The 17,926-nt window shown below is 44.4% G+C and overlaps 1 protein-coding gene across 1 annotated transcript in view; it reads left to right on the top strand.

The window, feature by feature from the left end:
- LOC138296913 (uncharacterized) overlaps window positions 1–17,926 on the top strand; it is a 168,343-nt gene that overhangs the window by 71,540 nt on the left and 78,877 nt on the right. The window contains exon 3 of the mRNA XM_069236436.1: window positions 9,193–9,292. Within this exon, the coding sequence (XP_069092537.1) occupies window positions 9,193–9,292 (100 nt within the window). The remainder of the gene's footprint in view (window positions 1–9,192; window positions 9,293–17,926) is intronic.

Below are 17,926 nucleotides of genomic sequence, written 5' to 3'. Positions count from 1 at the left end.
TTTCTGAGGAGTCCTGAATGGACTGAGATTGGCGTGTATAGTATATTGATATCTGTCAGGCATTTTTATATTATCTCTATTTCTGAGATTATATCTATTCTGTGGGGTCTCCATGTGCAGGGATTCTCCCCTTTCTTTTTTAGGAGTCTGTTGTTTTTTATCCCAGCGTTTCTTATTACCCTCAGGAGCTTGTTTTGTGGAATCTTTATTAGATTTGCCATGAAATTGTGGTTTTGTTGGTCTGGCCCCCAGATTATCTTGACCAATACTAGAGTAGGTCTCCGCAATAATCTTTGGCAACTCGCGTTCTTGATCCTTTGGAGGAAAGTCCTGGAGCTGCATGCGCACTGCTAATGCGATCGCTTCCCCTTAAAGATTACTCAAAATAATTGAGTAAAGTGTGGCAAAGTTGCCAATTAATTGCATCCCCAAGTCCAGGGCTGGGGCAGCCCCATATTCATCTTGAATTTGTTTCAACACTTCTGGTAAATTGGCAAGTGTCTGCGTACTGTGTGCGGTAGTATAGAGCGTGGCAATTACCGTGCCCCATGTATTACAGTTGTCTACTGTTGGAACCATTCCAAATGGAAAGCACATAGTTAATATTCTGTTTGTCCTGAGGTCCCGTATGGGGAAATACTGCTTCCAACACATTTATTTTTTGAGTTAACCAAAACTGAATTTTTTCTTGTTTGGCGGGTACTTTACCCATGAACGAATGTACAGTCGCAGTGTTAATGCATGGCTTTACTGCATGTGGTTGCGCCAGAGCAGCACGTGCTGGGTTTGTGTTTAATGTTTGCATTACAAACTGTACTAATCGTCTGAATATTGCCGTCGGATCAGCATACAAGCGACGGACTTCAGCTACGTTAGGTTCGCTGCAGCAGGTTGAGGTGTATATGTGGCAAACAAAGGTGAGGTAGGACCATCATTACATAAAGGACCTAACCTAACGTGTAAAATTGTATGGGGTAGGGCACCATAAAGCCAATTATTATGTTCTTGATAAGATAGAAGTATTTCTAAATATGCATATTGTTAGAAATGGGGTCTTTGGTTGGCAGTGTGGTTACCCCCTGTCCAAGCAAGGACCCTCACTCTAGTCAGGGTAAGTCACATACAATCCAAATGATCCTGTGCCCACCCTCTGGTAGCTTGGCACTGAGCAGTCAGGCTTAACATAGAAGGCAATGTACAAAGTATTTGTGCAATAAATCAAACAATACCACCATATAGCACCACAAAAATACACCACGCCGTGTTTAGAAAAATATATAATATTTTTCTGATAAGATGCAGGTCAAAACGATTAAAATGCAATAAGTAGATGTTGAGATATCACTGTAAAAGTGATATAAAGTGCCTTTACGTCTCTGAAAAACAAGTCAGTGCCTTTTAAAAACAATAAAGGTCTCTTGCAAGCACAAAGTACCTGGTTTGCGGAGGAGGGACCGCAGAGGAGGCGTTGCGTTGAAAACGGGGAGGTGTGTGTCGGTTTCGCCCCTTCACACACTGACTTGCGTCATTATTTTCCATGCAGGGAAAGGCTTTGTGTTGTTTTCTGGCATGCGGACTTGGTTCCTCTTCGGGTTGCAGGGGTTTCTGCCACCCCTGGGTCTGTGCGTGGAATCCTGGGATTGTGGAGGAAGTCACAAGCGTTGCGTCGATCCAGTGGGCGTTGCGGAGAATTTTCTCCCGCACGGCAGGCGCTGCGCCGATTTTCCTCTCTGGAAGTCTGGCTGTGTCGGCCCAGGCAAGCTTTATCCAAGCCCTTGGAGAGCACTTCTCCGCACAGCCAGGGAGCAGCAAGGCAGCAGTCCCAGTGAGTCCTTTGGGCAGCCAGGCAGTTCCTCTTGGCTGGTCTGGTTCGGGGGTTCTTCACCAGCAGGTTTCTTGTCCAGAAGTGTCTGTGAGGTAGAGGGTCTACCCTAAGAAGTGTCTAAAGTCTGTGGTTTTTGGTTCTCTTCTTATACCCATTTTGGCCTTTGAAGTAGGCTTACTTCAAAGGGAAGTCTCACTTGACTGTGAAATCCTGCTTGCCTAGGCAAGGCCACAGACACACACCAGTGACCACTCCTCCCCTCCATCCTAGCACAGATGGCTCATCAGAATATGCAGGCTACACCCTGCCCCCTTTGTGTCACTGTCTGAAGAGAGGTGCAAACAGCCCAACTGTCAAACTAACCCAGATAGGGAATCTGCAAATAGGCAGAGTCACAAAAATGGTTCAAGCAATAAAATGCCCACTTTCTAAAATATGTATTTTTAAATTGTGAGTTCAGAGGTCCCAAACTCTACATGCCTATCTACTCCCAAAGGGAAGCTACCCTTTAATCATGTTTAAAGGCAGCCCTCAGGTTGACCTATGAGAGAGATAGGCCTTGCAACAGTGAAAACCAAATCGGGCAGTATTGCACTGTCAGGACATATAAAACACAATAGTATATGTCCTACCTTAACCATACACCCTGAACATGGGGCACCTAGTGCCTACCTTAGGGGTGTCTCACATGTAGGAAAAAGGAAGGGTTAGGCCTAAGTCGAATTTACAGTTTAAAACTGCACACACAGACACTGCAGTGGCAGGTCTGAGGCATGATTACAGGGCTACTTATGTGGGTAGCACAATCAGTGCTGCAGGCCAACTAGTAGCATTAGATTTACACGCCCTGGGCACCTCTAGTGCACGTTACTAGGGACTTAATTGTAAATCAAATATGCCAATCATGGATAAACCAATTAACATTACAATTTACACAGAGAGAATGTGCACCTTTAGCACTGGTTGGCAGTGGTTAAGTGCTCAGAGTTCAAAAGCCAACAAAAACAGGTCAGGAAAAATAGGAGGAAGGAGGCAAAAAGTTTGGAGATGACCCTGCAAAAAGGGCCAGGTCCAACATGACCCACCACCAGCCTTAAACCAGCGGAGATCAGTCACTATCCTGATGTACTTCCCTGATTGAGGCGATAGAATAAGCACCCAGACCCACAACAGCAGGGGTATGTTCCAGTTCTACATCTTCCGGACTCCAGTCGGATCCCTCTGTCCATACTCTCAGGGCCCACGAAGCCAACCCATGGTCTCTAGCTCAGCCGGCACCTAGGGAAACCTACCAAACCTGTGGGGCTCTGACCAGGTTCTGTTACCCAGAATCCTTTGCAAACCTCAATGTGGCTAAAAAACGTTTTCCTCACATTTCGGTGACAGAAAGTTCTGGAATCTGAGAGGAGCCACAAATTTCCTTCCACCCAGCGTTCCCCCAAGTCTCCCGATAAAAATGATACCTCACTTGTGTGGGTAGGCCTAGCACCCGCGACAGGAAATGGCCCAAAACACATGAACACATCACATTTTTTCATAGAAAACAGTGCCTACCTGTGCATTTTGGTCTCTAGGTCAGCAGGCCCCAGGGGGGGCAGAAATGGCCTAAAATAAATCCCCAAATCCCCCCCGCTTCCCCTTCCATCCCTGACTTGGGGGTGTGGGGGGAAAGCACACAGAGGGAGCGAGAGCAACACTGTGCCGAAGGACGTAACCACTACGTCCTCGGCACAGAAGGGGTTAATGACTCTTGTCTTTACCATTCTGTTTTTTGCACTTTTCATTATCCTAATCATTGCAGACCATGCAACTTAACGCAGATTGCAGTTTTGCTAAATAAAACCTATTGAAACTTCACTGCATCGCTTTCATTGCCTGTGTTTGATTGAGGCATGTTTATGTGAGAAAGGGGTAATCTCTGTTTAACCACGACATTCCCTGAGAAGTCACACTCTTGAGTCCATGCATAAAGGCTGCCACAAATCACCTTTTACTGTTTAATTTTTTGGTGAGGTGCTGCTTGTAAGTCAGGAAGATTGGGATGGCAGTTGTGATTTTTGCAGGATTGGCATAGTCACCTACAAACATAAGTACTGTCATTCTTAAATCAGCAGTCTTGCCTGGAGCAAGAGTCAAGCTGCGACGAACGTATGCAGAGTATTTAAAATTCTGAAACCTAAAATCGAATTCTAAGCGGTGATCCAAGAAATTTGGTTATTTGAGGTGAGCGACTGCCATTGCAAGAAATAATCATACCCCTGTCAGGGTGAACCCTTCAAGACACTAAATTAACCTGAGCTCAACCGTCTTGTAGCTGTGACACAGAGCAGAAAGGCTTAATATAGGACAGTGTGTACAATATTTATGCAGTACCAAAACAATAGTATAGTCGAAATGCAGAACAATCAATACCCCAAACCAAATTAGACAATTACAGTAAAATTTCATAAATAAAACAATACCAAAATGAAATTGCACCAGCAGGCACAAATTGCCAGTGATAGTCAGCGGTCATGGGCAACCTGATCTAGGTGCAATTTTAGGATGACCACAACGGAGTGCGCGTCAGATACACTAAGTAAGTTCATCCTGAACAAAAATGATACTTTCTCACTTAGTTTTTCAAGTACAGGCCACCACCGGAGTGTACTTGTAAAGCCCTTCAGAACCTCAGGGGAAGCACCTACAGAATCACAGGGAGTCAGTCGGAGGCCAGTAGCTCGGTGCAGTCCAGGTCCACTGGTCAGCTGGGTACATCTAGGAAAAGGCTTAATGTCTCCCTGTGACCCGAAGAAGGTCAGCAAACTGACACTTTGAGTCGACGTCTTTGTTCTGGGGCCGGCTGACCTAGAGACCAAACGGGAGCAGTTCCAGCCCTTCTCTCATGTCATAGGCAGGAGGCCCAGTCCTCTTGTGATCTTCTGTAGGTCCAGAAAATGTTCTGAAGCGGGTGCCTGGAGATGCCACATTTGTGCCTGGCATTAGCTAGTGTGGTGACTTCTGGCCCCTCGATAATCAGTGGGGTAAATGTTAACAGGCCCTGACCTTCCTAATTTTGCAGTAGCTTCTGTTTGCCTTATTGCAAACAGGTCCATAATGCCATGTATCCGGGCATATTCAAGATGACAAAAGTCTTCAGCTGCACAAAACTGTGCTTAATTTTTCCAGTTGTCACATTCCTCCAAAGCACTGTAGATGGAATCATTCCTTGGATGTTGCTCTGTATACATTCAGCTAAGCATCAACAGACAACACCCAAAAGACACATTAAACAGTACACCAGTTACATAAACAGAGCTCATAAATGTAAAAGGGCAGAGCCCAGCTGCTCTGGATAGCTGGGTGTCATGAAGCTTACGACCGTGCTAACCATACCAATAAACAATCAAACTTCAACATAAGGAGAGGATGTAGTGCAGCAGTCAGAGAGACCGCCTTGGGAGCTGGAGATCCGGGTTCGACTGCATCAGCGCAACATTCTGTGATTCTGGGCAAATCACTTGACAGCGCCTTGATAGCCTCATGGGTGATAAGCCATGCTATATAAATCTACATTTTATGTAATTTCAACACATTAGTCAAGAGAGACCATACACAGTTTATAGCACTGTGTGGTTAGATCTCATTAAGATGTGTTTGTTGTAAATCATTTTTATTGAAATTTTGCAACACAACATATTGTTGTCAAATCCCAGTTAGGAGCTTCATTGATACTTATGAACAAATACACTGTTTACAACGTTTCTTCAGTCTTTACCACAAGGAAAGTAACCCCTCTCTACTTCAAATATTGTTTTAACACCATCTTCTGACAAAGATTCCGGTAAAGCAACACAGCCGTTGAAACTGATGACATAAGTAAGTCAGTTAACAAAGTATAAGATGTTGCACTAAGATTGAAAACAAAGAAGCATTGTCTGTCTAGACAGGTATTCTGTTAAGGGTTCCAGATCATTTCAAGGTTCTTCTATTTATCATATACAACACATGACAGTCTTCCCGTTGTTAAAATATTTAAAAGACTTAAACATCATAGTGATTGAAGGGGAGATTTGTGTCTTCTTCCTTTAGGGGCCAACAGTTTTGGCAGCTCTTAGACAGTTTGTGATTAGATAGTCTGAAAACGTATGGTACTTTAGGGGTGTGAAACCTAAGCCCAATATCATTTTTACATGTGCAGGTGTAAATGGGCAGTCACACCAAATATGTAAAAAGTTTCTCAACAAGTCACATCACCTCCGGGAAACTACTCACTGATGGATAAAACCTCCCACGTTTAGTGAGGTAAAGGTATCCATCAATTGAATACGACCTTACTACCTGTTATGATGTACACAAATATTTGGACATCACCCTATGAGGAATGTCCTTGAATGTCTATTTTTGTCACTCCTGAAGTTTTAATGCAGGACCCTTATATGGGAACCTGGGACCGGAGTTGATTCCATCAAGAAGTTAGAAAGGTGGGTGATTTGCCCCTTAGAGTCACCAGCTAGTTGTACAAATTTCTCAGCTGGGAAAAGATCTCCAGTGGCTGTCTGTTTCAGAATCATGTGGAATACCTAATGTCTTAATTTAACAAAACATTGATTCATCCATTTGGAATTTCCTTTGGTACAATTCAAACCGAAGTATCCTTTAAATTCTGCATCCCAAGATGATCTGACATTTGCATACCAGTCACTGCATCCCATGCTTTGAAGGTTGTTTTTGTGGGGCTGCTTAAATATGCGTTTGGAGGCCTGCTGTGTTTTGCTTTCTAAATTAAATCTCAGATATACTGCCCTGTCACTGCTCTCTCCATATGTGGCCACTGTTTCTGCGAGGAGCCGGATTGAAGTAACTCCTAATTGAGATGCTCTGTAACAGGAGACAAAACTTGGGTGAACAAGCACGCCCAGATGTTGCGGTTGCCATAGGTGTTTGTAAGATAGCCTTTTCCCCAAATGAAGAGTAACATTCGTTTTTTGAATGTTGTGAAAAATTCCTTCCTTTCCAAAATCATGTGTGTCAGAGAAGATCTTGCTTTGTTCCTGTTTCAGCCTTTAAGTCATTAAGAAATTGTATCATTGTATCATGTCGTTTTCCAGGTACTCTGTAGTTCTTTTTGTAATTGATGTAGGCTCAATAGGAGGTTGTCCTAAGTGAGGGCTATGGTGCTCAAAGGGGGTTGTCACTCCAGGGGATTTGAGTGAACACTGGTGTCATGCTGTGGCAGCGGAAAAGTAGCAGGAGATGTGGTTCTCCTGCAAATATTTTTTAAGGCGGCATGTGTTGCTGCAGTGGGCATCAGCTTTAAGGTTAAAGTAAGACAACCAAATGTCTGTTTTCTTGGAATGCCCAGAGGGCGACCTTAACGCAGGTCACCAGCTATAGAGTTTCAGGTGGCTAAGGATGTTCTGCAATTAAAAATCTGTTATTTTAGATTAATGTCCCACCTTTCAGATGGGTTATCACATTCATCTCTAAAATAAGGATGTACATGGAATCACTGCCAAGCAGGAGCAGTGCTGGATTAGTGTCTTCAGTTTTGGGAGGTGGGGTTGAGCCTGCTCCTTGTTTGTGGTCCAGCGTATTAGGAAGGTCATCTCGTGTGATCGCTGGGCTCCTCCCACCTGGCCCCTCAAATTCGCATCTGATAAGCCTCCCCACACCAGTCAAGCCTAAGTGCAGGAGCCTCACTCCAGGCTTACTAATCCCCACTTGGCCAGTGTTTCTCTTTGTTTGCAATAAAATTGTTACTTGCGTGAGTCCAGGCACCTCTCACCTGCTCTGGGCACTCTAGCTGGCCTGTAGGTTCCTGGCAGTGCAGGCCGCCATCTTGCTGACACAGTGGGAAGTTTGTCTCTGGTCCTGCAGTCTCTCCATATTCTTCTTTCTATTGGAAGCGAATGCCTCCTTCCATGAGGACTAGGCACGTGCGTGGAACATAGGACTCAGGAGGTCCGTGGGTGGTGTTCAATGGGCCATAGGTTAAAGGAATGGCTAACAGTCCTCAGCCAATGTGTGCTGCCATCTTAGCTCCCGATTGTGATTCGCTGTTTCCACTTTTGAGCTCTTTAACTATATCAAATATCATACTCTGCTTGGCACTAAAAGGCCACCCAGCTCTCTGTTTCTATCGGACCCTTCTCCTGTTTCAGAGATTGGCAGATGGTTCAGTGCACCTCTTATTTGCTGCAATGTAGTTTCGGCCCCAGCAGAGCCACAAAGATTCACGTCCACGCAGCCATGTTGTTAAACCGTACCACTCACTGAGCTTTTAATAGCACTGCTCCTCAAAAACCAACACCCCAGCACCCCACAGGCAAGTCTGATTTAAAGGCCAATTGTGAATCCCACCAGTTTGTCATATTCCAAGGTTTCCTATACATATATTTCAGCCAGGACTTCACGTTTTAGTTTTTAATAAGTTTGTTTTAACAAAATTCCATATAATAGATTAAAATGTATTTTAAATATTTTAACTAAGAATACATATGCTAAATTGTCTAGGATTGGTTGATCAGAGATAGCTCATAGATAGACTATTAAGGGAATGTTAGCCTTGTCTTGTAAGTCGTCAGGGCAATATAAAAGGGCAAATGGGACATTCCAACTTTCCATATGGCACATTCTTGACTTGAAGATCTCTAGCTACAGACACCAAACAATAATACCCATTACAACACACAAAGAAAAACATATTAACATGAACCTATTACAGTACATTAACCACAGCCACAGGCACACTGTTTGAGTCTCCTCAAATAAGACTCTAGTTGTTTGCTAGAGACAGGGCATGACCGTAACTGAACCTAACTGCAGTGAATTACCTTACTATTGAGAATGCAGAGCTAAGCCAATATCTGATGTAACTTAACTGGTCCTTCAAGTCACTGGTAAGTAAACCTTAGACACTTGTTTGCACTACAAGGGAAAAGGTGTTCTGCTACTAATGTTTTCCTATACGAAAAGGAGAATTGATGTTGGGTATCAAAGTAAAGGCTAAAGGAACAGTCATCTCTGGGGAAAACAGGGTGCTTATGGACAACAGAAAACAGTTGTGAGCGCTACTTTTCAGAGCAAATGCGTTCAGACCTATATCGGTTTTGGGAGGATCTTTTTTTTATTTATTCAAGCATCTATCAAGGTCTGATTGAAGACTTCCCAGGCGAATTCATACAAATCACATAGATGACTGACAAAAAGAAGGTTTTGTCCACTTGCTGTCACAAAGATCATAGTAGTAAAAACAACAAATTAGTCTGTAGGGATAGAGGATTTATTTTAAGATGGTAAAATGTTTCCGTTTGATTGGCTTCATCTAAATAGCTTGCAAACTTAATCCATTTAATTTGTTTTCTTTTCCCCCCTCTTTTCAACAGGGTGGTTTTTTGCCAAATGTCTTTCAAGTGATATCTCATCGGCCTGCTGAGTTTAGGGCATTTTTCTCATTCTACAATGCCATTATGAACAGAGAACAAGGCAAGTGGTTATGGATGATTTCCCACTGCGTTTTCACATAATTGTGTGGAGGTGCGGTTGTTGATAGGGGCATGTGGGTGTGGGGTCTGGTTGGGGAAAGTAAGGTTGAGAGTTGAGACCTGCTGACAAATGTAAAGTCCAAATTGTGTGCTAGCGAGCTCTGGCTTTAGAGATTCAACTCACAAACTCTCCTGTCTCTTGAAGAGGAAATAGGTTTTTGCACTCTAGCACATAATTTTTATGGGGCACATAATTTTTGAAGTTCTGCTTGCCACCTATGACGCTACAAGTACCCATGATTCATGCAGATAAAGATATTGTGTATGACTATTATATTGATAAAGATCAGCTAATGTACCCTCAAATACTCCTTTTAGCTTCTGGTGACAGTGTGAATTTTTCAGCACTGATGCATTGTATAGACTTTGGTCTGGCCACGGCCATAACATTATTAGAAGATAATTAGCTGTGTATATATTTCCTCCACCCTAAGATTGCCTCAAAGAGCTGCAAAGAAAGGATGGAACTAAATTGGGGGGAATGACCAATAAATGATAATGCATTTTTGATATCCAGCACTATGTAAGAATGGTTGTGATGGGAGGGAGAGCAGGAGATGCTAGGATGCAACAGATGAGGGAAGAAGATAAAAGATTGCATAAGTTTGGGGGAAGTGAGCAGAATCATAGTATGGACTGTAGTGTTGTGATAATGCGCACTAGGTCATTCGCTGCTAGGTAAACTCAATAGAGGAAGTGCATAACTGTTGGTAAGTGTTAGGGTGTGTTAATAATGGTTATGATGTGATCCAACAGTAGTGTGTGAGTATAACAGTAGTATGCTGAGGAATAAAGACCTCTGTTAACGAGCTCCGTGTGGGGTGTGGCCATTTACATGCCCCCAGGCTGGGAAGAACGCTACAACTGGCGACAAGTAGAGAATCTGTGCCCCAAAGAAACAAGGCTGCTCTCCCTGAGAGTTTGCAGCAATACAGCAAACTGCTTGTGCTTGCCATGTGCGCCCAAATCGACAAGAAGCAATTAAAAGTTGGCGTGCTGGGAGCTCTGCTCCAGCTTATATACAGCCCTCAAAGAAGTGGAAGAAGAGCATTTGAAAAGCCCACCAGAATCCGTTGGTAAGGCTGAAAGAAGAAATACTGCTGTTTGCCATAACACAGAGCCATCATCAATACAAAACAAAACGATAAAGGCAGTGACAACCAGATACAATGCAAAAAGCTAAATGCAGTGATGATGAAGTACGAGAAATGGAACAGCTATCTACTGCGAAGAAAAAAGACGATGATACACGAATCGTGGACCATTGTGTCCCTTCCTCTCTGTCTCTAATCTGTCTGGTCCTCCTTTTTTTTTTTTTTTTTTTTTTTTAGTGTAGGGATTCTTCCTTCCCAGCCTTCAGGTGACCAGATGTCCTCAAAAGAGGAAAAAAACAAAAATAAAAGCCCGGTTATTATGGCTGGTTTTCTTGTGTGTTTACAAGTGCTGCATTATCCTAATGAGGCTACTGGATTCAGGCTGCAGAATCGCATAGATTGTGGGGTACGAAGTACAATTCCACACCATAATATGCCTGTTGGCCTAATCCAGGTTTTCCGGCTAACTTGCAACGCCTCATGTCTACCCAATGGCAGTGATGATTGTGACAACTGGGTGCATGACAAGAGCCTCCTCAGGGGAATCGTGGTCGATCAGATCTCGTCCCTTTCTCTCAGTTACATTAGTCTCCCACAGGCAAAGACAGAGGCAGAATATAGTTCAAAATGGGTTTATTGAAGTAACTGCATCTTAGATAAAGTGGCATGTGTTGCAATAACTAGGATGATAAAACACACTAAAAACAAAAAGGTGACAAGGAGTGTGAAACACAAAAACAGTCCCACCATACTGTCGCTAGGAGTGGTATATATTTCTCCTACCTAAGCTATATTAAAGCACAGCATAATCGGCTTAATCCGCCCATCAGGTTTCCCCCCTGGGAAGACATCATCCCATATACCCGAGCAAGGAAGCCTGTAGTCTAGAGAGACACCATCCCCATATAGGCCAGTGATTCGGCAGTCTAAGCAAGCAGCTGTAGAGAGGCAATCAGCATGCAGTCATGGCCATCTTGCTGGAATCTCCCTCTAACTTGTAGGGGACAAAGAAGTGTTTTTATATTAAAACAGTTGACATTCTCAGAATGGGGCCCCACGTGTTTCTGGGAATGTTGGAGACACAGCATAACACTTTTGCCGGCAACCCTGTCTAACAGCAGCCTTGAGGAAAGCACAAAGTGAAATTAATGTCCTAGTGGTCTGCATGGGGTCATGGCCAAGGAGTCAAAGATGACGGACGAGAGGTGAGCGAGCACCGGGCCTACTTGCCACAGTCGTCTTCAGACCTGCCGCCATGAATGCCCACATTGCCTAACTGAATACTCCCCTGTGGTGGGAGCCTGGGAGAAGTGTTATCGGCCTGCCTGAACGATCCGCTGATATTGGCCGGCATTTCTTCTCTGCCAGTGCGTCCGGGGCTCCTGCCTGCCCTCCTGCATTGCTTACCTCGCTGGGAGGCATAAGCATTGCTGAGGTGGCCGGCCCGAGAAACCGTCCTGGCCTATGGATGGGAACTGGCTGCATCTGAGTGGTAAGAGGCGGTGGCTGACTGGGGCCTTCCTGTTGCATATGAGGAGAAAGGGCTCCAGTCTGTGGCCTGCACGGTCCTCCAACCAATCCGGAGGGGCAGACTCACATGCTGTAGGTCCGGGAAGGACTTGGAACACTGATGCTGAGGCCAGCTCCCGACGCAGTTTACACCCTGTGGGGTCATCTGGGAGCCCCGGCAGAAAAATTGCTGGCCTGAAAACCATCTGGACTGCTGGGTAAGAAGGGGAGCTCTGATGGCCTTCACGGCCCCCCAGACTTCCTGCCCTGCCTGGACGTAGCAGACTGGCAGCGTTACAGCAATAAAGCGGAGGCTTTATGGCAGACAGGTGTCCAACGCACATGGGATTCACCATTTAGTGCCTCCCAGGCCCCCTGCCAGCCGGTCCCCCCACTTATATCATCAAGGAGGCTGGATTGGCAGATTCACCCACTGTCCTTACACGTGCTGCAGGACGATTTTTGCACACCAGAAAGCTTGCAGTTAGCAACCAGCTAACCAACCCAGGTCACATTCAGTGACTGCTCACCTCGACCTACCAGCAGCTACCGACGCAGGATGTGCAAATCCAGTAGGTGAACCCTGACCATTACCAACATGTGGGCAACTGCCTGGATGCACTCCACTACATGATGGGTCCTGTGGTCAGCCGTGGCCCCGCTACATTGTGATGGCCTAACCTGATGCGGCCAGCTTCGCAGGGCTTCTACCCAGTGACTTTGAGGCCCTCACATACCACAACCAGGCACCGGGGGGCCACTCCTTGGGGGTGTTGGCTGGAGTGAGAGAACACCTGGGCATCCTGGGGCTCACCCTGTTGAAGTGGGCCTCTGGCTCCTGCGGGTCCCTTCTCATCAACCAGACCGCACACTGCGGCACAACATTGCACCAAGCAGCTTCGCCGGAGCTGCGCCAGGGGCAATTCGAGACCAACAAAGGAGCAGTGCCATCCCTCCTCACCTGCCCTTTGCTACGAGGGGGAAGCCGACTATGACTGCGGAGCGGACGCCCCAGAACCTGCCAGGGCTCAACCGACAAACTGGACACCATTCTGCAAGCTGTTAAATCTTCCCATTCCTCTGTCGAGGCACGCATTGAGGAGATACATGTCGAGTTTGGCCTACTGCGTGAAAATCAGCGTAAACTGGCTGCCCGAGTCACCAAGACAGAATGCCACCTTGTGGAAACGTCCCTACAACTCGAAGCCTGTGAAATTAGTACCTGGGATCTCCGCAACAGGGTTCAATGCCTAGAATCTAGAGCCAAAGACACAGAGGGGAAGGCACAATGCAACAACATCCGTGTAGTAGGCCTTCCTGAAGGTGCAGAAGATGCAAAGCCCATTTTAAACTTTCTGTAGCACTAGGTGCAATCAGTCATGTGTGCTGACACCCCTCCCACCACTACACCAGTGGAGAAGAGCGCACCAGGTGCCAGCTTGCCGACCCCCTCCGAGGTTAACCCCTCCCCCCCCCCTCCCCCACCCATCCAATGATAGCCCGACAGCTCCACTATAAAGACAGAGATGCGACTCTTTGAGCTGCCAGACTCTATATGAAAACTGTGGGGTGTTCATGTTACCAACTACATGGCCCATATGCAACGTGATCAGGCCTCATTCCTGGAAGTATACATAACCCAATGGGCCCTCCTGTATTAGTAAAACAAACCTTAAATTGATAACATACTATATTATATACATCTCAAGCCCATATGTAAACTTAATCTTTTCCTATTTATTTAGACCAAAATCGTGATTTGCTCAGTATAATTTCATCATATATAATGTAACATAATCATACAGAATAGACAATAATTCACAAAATTCCCCCCTAAATACGAATTCATCATACTTTCCCCTTCATACAACCACTTCCTTCCCATCCAGACTCAAACGACCACATATACTTAACATCAAACAGTTTCCATGTGTTCCGGCAACCTCCAACACCACGTGATATGCATGCACTGCTACATATTTGTGCTGGTGATATCACTAAAGGTGAGTGAATGAGAGGATAGCCACCACCATTTGTTATTATGTGATTCTAATGTATTCACCTTACCATATCAGTCATGCCCGCAGATCAGGCTACAGGCCCTTCATACTTAATTCGTGCCAGATAGTTCTTCGATATAGTATACAAATCACATACTGACCTCCTTGGGAGTCTTGCTTCTCCAAAAAAGTTTGAATGATAGACTATTTATGGAGGTGAGTATGATCCGATAAACAGACTCTATAACAGACAAATATAGAGTGATGTTGAATTAAATATAAATCTGATAAGATTATTCATTGTTCCCCCTGAGGTGCCTCTTATCAGTCCATGTGATATAAATACCTCTGGATGACTCTTTGCTGGAGGTAATACTCTCATCAAAGGAAAAGAGGCAGGAGAGAAAAGTTTTCCTTCCGGTATCCACTGAAGCACATCATGTGTTATATATGAAAAAACCTTTTAATTGGTCCAATGAGTCATTTAAAAAGTAACCAAAAACTGCTATCTTCAGTCCACGATATCTGTTCCATATTACCGCATCAGACGGATGTAGCTTGAAATCTGTAGGTCTACAAATAGTGAAAAGATCAAGTCAAACCTCAAAAACTCCATGTTAATGTTAAAATGTTCCACCAATATCTACTTTATAGTGTAAAGAAAGGGCAGGGCGACATCCTCCAATGGTCTATCCCCAAATCACTTATGGATGTGACACTATCTCGATCGGAATTGATATTTCTGCAAGTATTGAAAAACTTAAAACCAACCATATAATCGTATGATGAAAAAATAGCACACACTCAATGCTCATAGTGTAGTTGAAAAGGCAAAACAACATACTTTAATATTCTATATCCAAACCTCACCTTAGACTGGTAATCTTCTTTGAAAGGTGCTAACCGAGAGGAAACTAGTCATAGTTTCTGAACTTATCAATGTAGCGACTCCGAGTAAACTCAAAGAAGTCTTACCCAACAGTGGAAACAATAGATGCATATACAGCTAGGATCTGAAACACTCCAATGGTGAAACGTTCCCCGCTCGCGTATGTATCTATTTAAATACTCTGATAGAGGAACTGCAATGATTCGAGGAGATCTGCCTCACATGACCAGAAATGGCATAACGGATCTTCAGTCAAGAGGACCTGTTCCACAATCGTAGCAATCTGCCATTTTGGAATGAATATGTAGTCTTACGAAACAAGACCTACAGATGCTCAAAAGTCGATTATTCGATACTGGACATACTTTGATGACCCACCTCAGCATGGGACTTGGTGGAAGCACGTTTTGAAGGGACATGGAGGCCCATTTCTTCTCATTCGCCCAAACCCTGGCCTGGATTGCACAGAAGACTAGGAGGAAAGCCCCACTGACACTTGCGGGCAATACTGCGATCTCCATCTCCTGCCTCCTCTCGACACAGTCAGCACTGGTTGCGGTTTTCGCAATATGTCTGACTTCACCCCCTGAGCGCTCTAGTTTGTTGACCCCCAGAATACCCCCACAATTCTTTTTTCACAATCTTGATCTCTTATTGGGGGGGGCCTGCTCTTTGCGGCCAGGTTTGGGAGTCCAACTTAATCGGCCTAACTTTGACCCATGCTGTTAAAGTACATCAACTACCCTACACTGCACGGAACTTGCCACCAGTATTTTTCTGCAATGCTTATACCTGTTTTATAATACTGATTCACTATTCAATATTAATTGATTCAGCAGGTCATAAGGGATGTAATTTCGAGGCGTCAGTGTGTAACTCATGCCCTGTTCAGTTATATGTTTATGTAAAACTCAAAATGTGTTGTGAAAAAAAAAAAATCATCAGCATGTTCCCAGGAATATGAAGTGCCTGAAATGAGAAGCCAGGAACCAACAGGTTTTCTGGGGTTCAGAGTCTTTGTTCTGTGCCAACCAAGTTAGAGGGGCATGATCCATTAGTACCACAAAGAGGCGACCCAGCAGGTGTAATGGTTTTAAGGTCTCCGTTATTCTGGTTGAGTCAATAATGCACCTAGGCTAGGCCCGATCCTGAAGCATCTGTCTGCAGGACGAGAGTCTGATTAAAGTCAGGGCAACAGAGTACGGGGTTCCTGCATATAACCTTCTTAAGAGTGTAAAAGCTGTGATTATGCTGTTCAGTCCTTTTTGGTATACGTGAGGGGTATTTAGTAGTGAGAAGACTGTGAGAGGATTGGCAATTTTTGAGAACTGTGGTATGAATCTGCAGCAGTATCTAAAAGAATCCTAAGAAGGACAGTATTTCTTTTTTTGTAGAAGGGACTGGCAGTTTCTTTGCGCCCTCAACTTTGTCCAGTTGGGGTCTAATATGTCCTGCCTGGATAGTGAAACCAAGATTTTGGATCTTATTAGTAGCTAGGGTGGATTTCTTAGGATTTATTTTCTGGCCTGTGTCTCTGACAGCACTTAGCACTGAGGCTAAAAGGGTCAAATGCTCCTCCCAAGTCGAGCTAAAAATGACAATGGCATCTAAATAAGCTGTGGCAAAGGTACAGTGTGGTTTCATGATTTTATCTATGAGGCATTGGAAAGTGGCTGTCACCCCATGCAGGCCAAAAGGTAAGAGCTTGAAATGGTATAGCCTAGAAGGTGTTGAAAATAACATCTTCTCTCTGGCTTGCAGGGTAAGGGGAATCTGCCAATAACCCTTGGTGAGACCTAGAGTTGACATATACTTCGCTTTCCCCAATCGTTCAATTAGCTTGTCTGATTGAGGCATGGTTAAGTATCAAATTTGGGGGAACTGTTTAGGCAGCTAAATCAATGCAAAACCATAAACTGCTATCAGGTTTCGGGACTATCAGAATGGGGGGAAACCAGGCACTTTGTTATGGTTCTATTATATCGACCTGCAGCATAGCAGACACTTAGCTCTGAACTGCTTCCCACGTTGCTGCTGGTATTCTGTATGGTTTTAACTTGACCACTTGATTTCCCAGGGTCACTATATTGTGTTGTATGAGAGTGGTTAGCCCTGGTTTACTAGAAAAAGCCCTGGGAAGCTATCCAACAAGTGGGAGAGATGCTCCTTCTGGGTGGAAGTCAGAATTTCTCCTACATTGACTGCCTCTGCATTGGAATCCTGACTGAGCAAAGGCGGTCTGTCTACTGGTGTAGTAGTCATCACTAGATGGGCCTGGTACAGGATCTGAAAGGCACAGGGGGTTCTTCACTTTTTTTTTGTAATCTTTTTTTTTTAGGTTTACATGACATATTTGCCCTTCACCAGGACGCTCTGGTATGAGAATCCTGTAGGTAACAGGAGGGAGTAGAATTGGGAACTTGTCTCCATGCTTTAATTTCTCTTAATTTACTATACTTGTCGTAAAATTGTTTCTGGTCTTTCTGAGTGTCTTTCATTTTTTTCATATACCATTCCCAACTGATATAGTGGTTTTCAAACTAGCAACATATTAAAAAAGGGTTCTACCTTCCTCCTCTTCTCCCTCGCATTGTTCTATAGCCATTTCCAAAAAACACAGGGTTTCTTCCAAACACCAACTCAAGGGGCAGAAACCTGTGGATTTTTGATCATGGGTTCTTATGGTGAAAAGCACAATGGGCAGTTTTCTGTCCCAATCTTTTCCGGAGTCTGTGATCACCCTTTGTAACATGGTTTTAGTACTCTTGTTGTACTGTTAAACAAGACCATCTGTGAATGATAAACATTCTGATGTGTTGAACACTTAAGACTTTGCAAATTTGGGGCATAAGTCTTGGCTATGTTGATCATACTTGAGAGCGGTATCGTTTCAGAATATCGGCTAGCATAGTTTACCAGGACAAGGATGTACTGGTGCCCCAGGTCAGAAGGGAAAAGGGGCCCTATCAGATCCATTTCTACCCGACTAAATGGTACATCAGTGATGGGGAGCTGATATAATGGTACTTTCTTTGCTTGAGGTTAGTGTATTGCCACCTAACACAGAAAGCACAGTATTTAGC

Source organism: Pleurodeles waltl, chromosome 1_2 (genome assembly GCF_031143425.1).
Source record: "Pleurodeles waltl isolate 20211129_DDA chromosome 1_2, aPleWal1.hap1.20221129, whole genome shotgun sequence".
Taxonomy (NCBI): domain Eukaryota; kingdom Metazoa; phylum Chordata; class Amphibia; order Caudata; family Salamandridae; genus Pleurodeles; species Pleurodeles waltl.
Note: the sequence above shows the minus strand (reverse complement) of the source record. Positions and strands in the feature narration are given on the sequence as shown.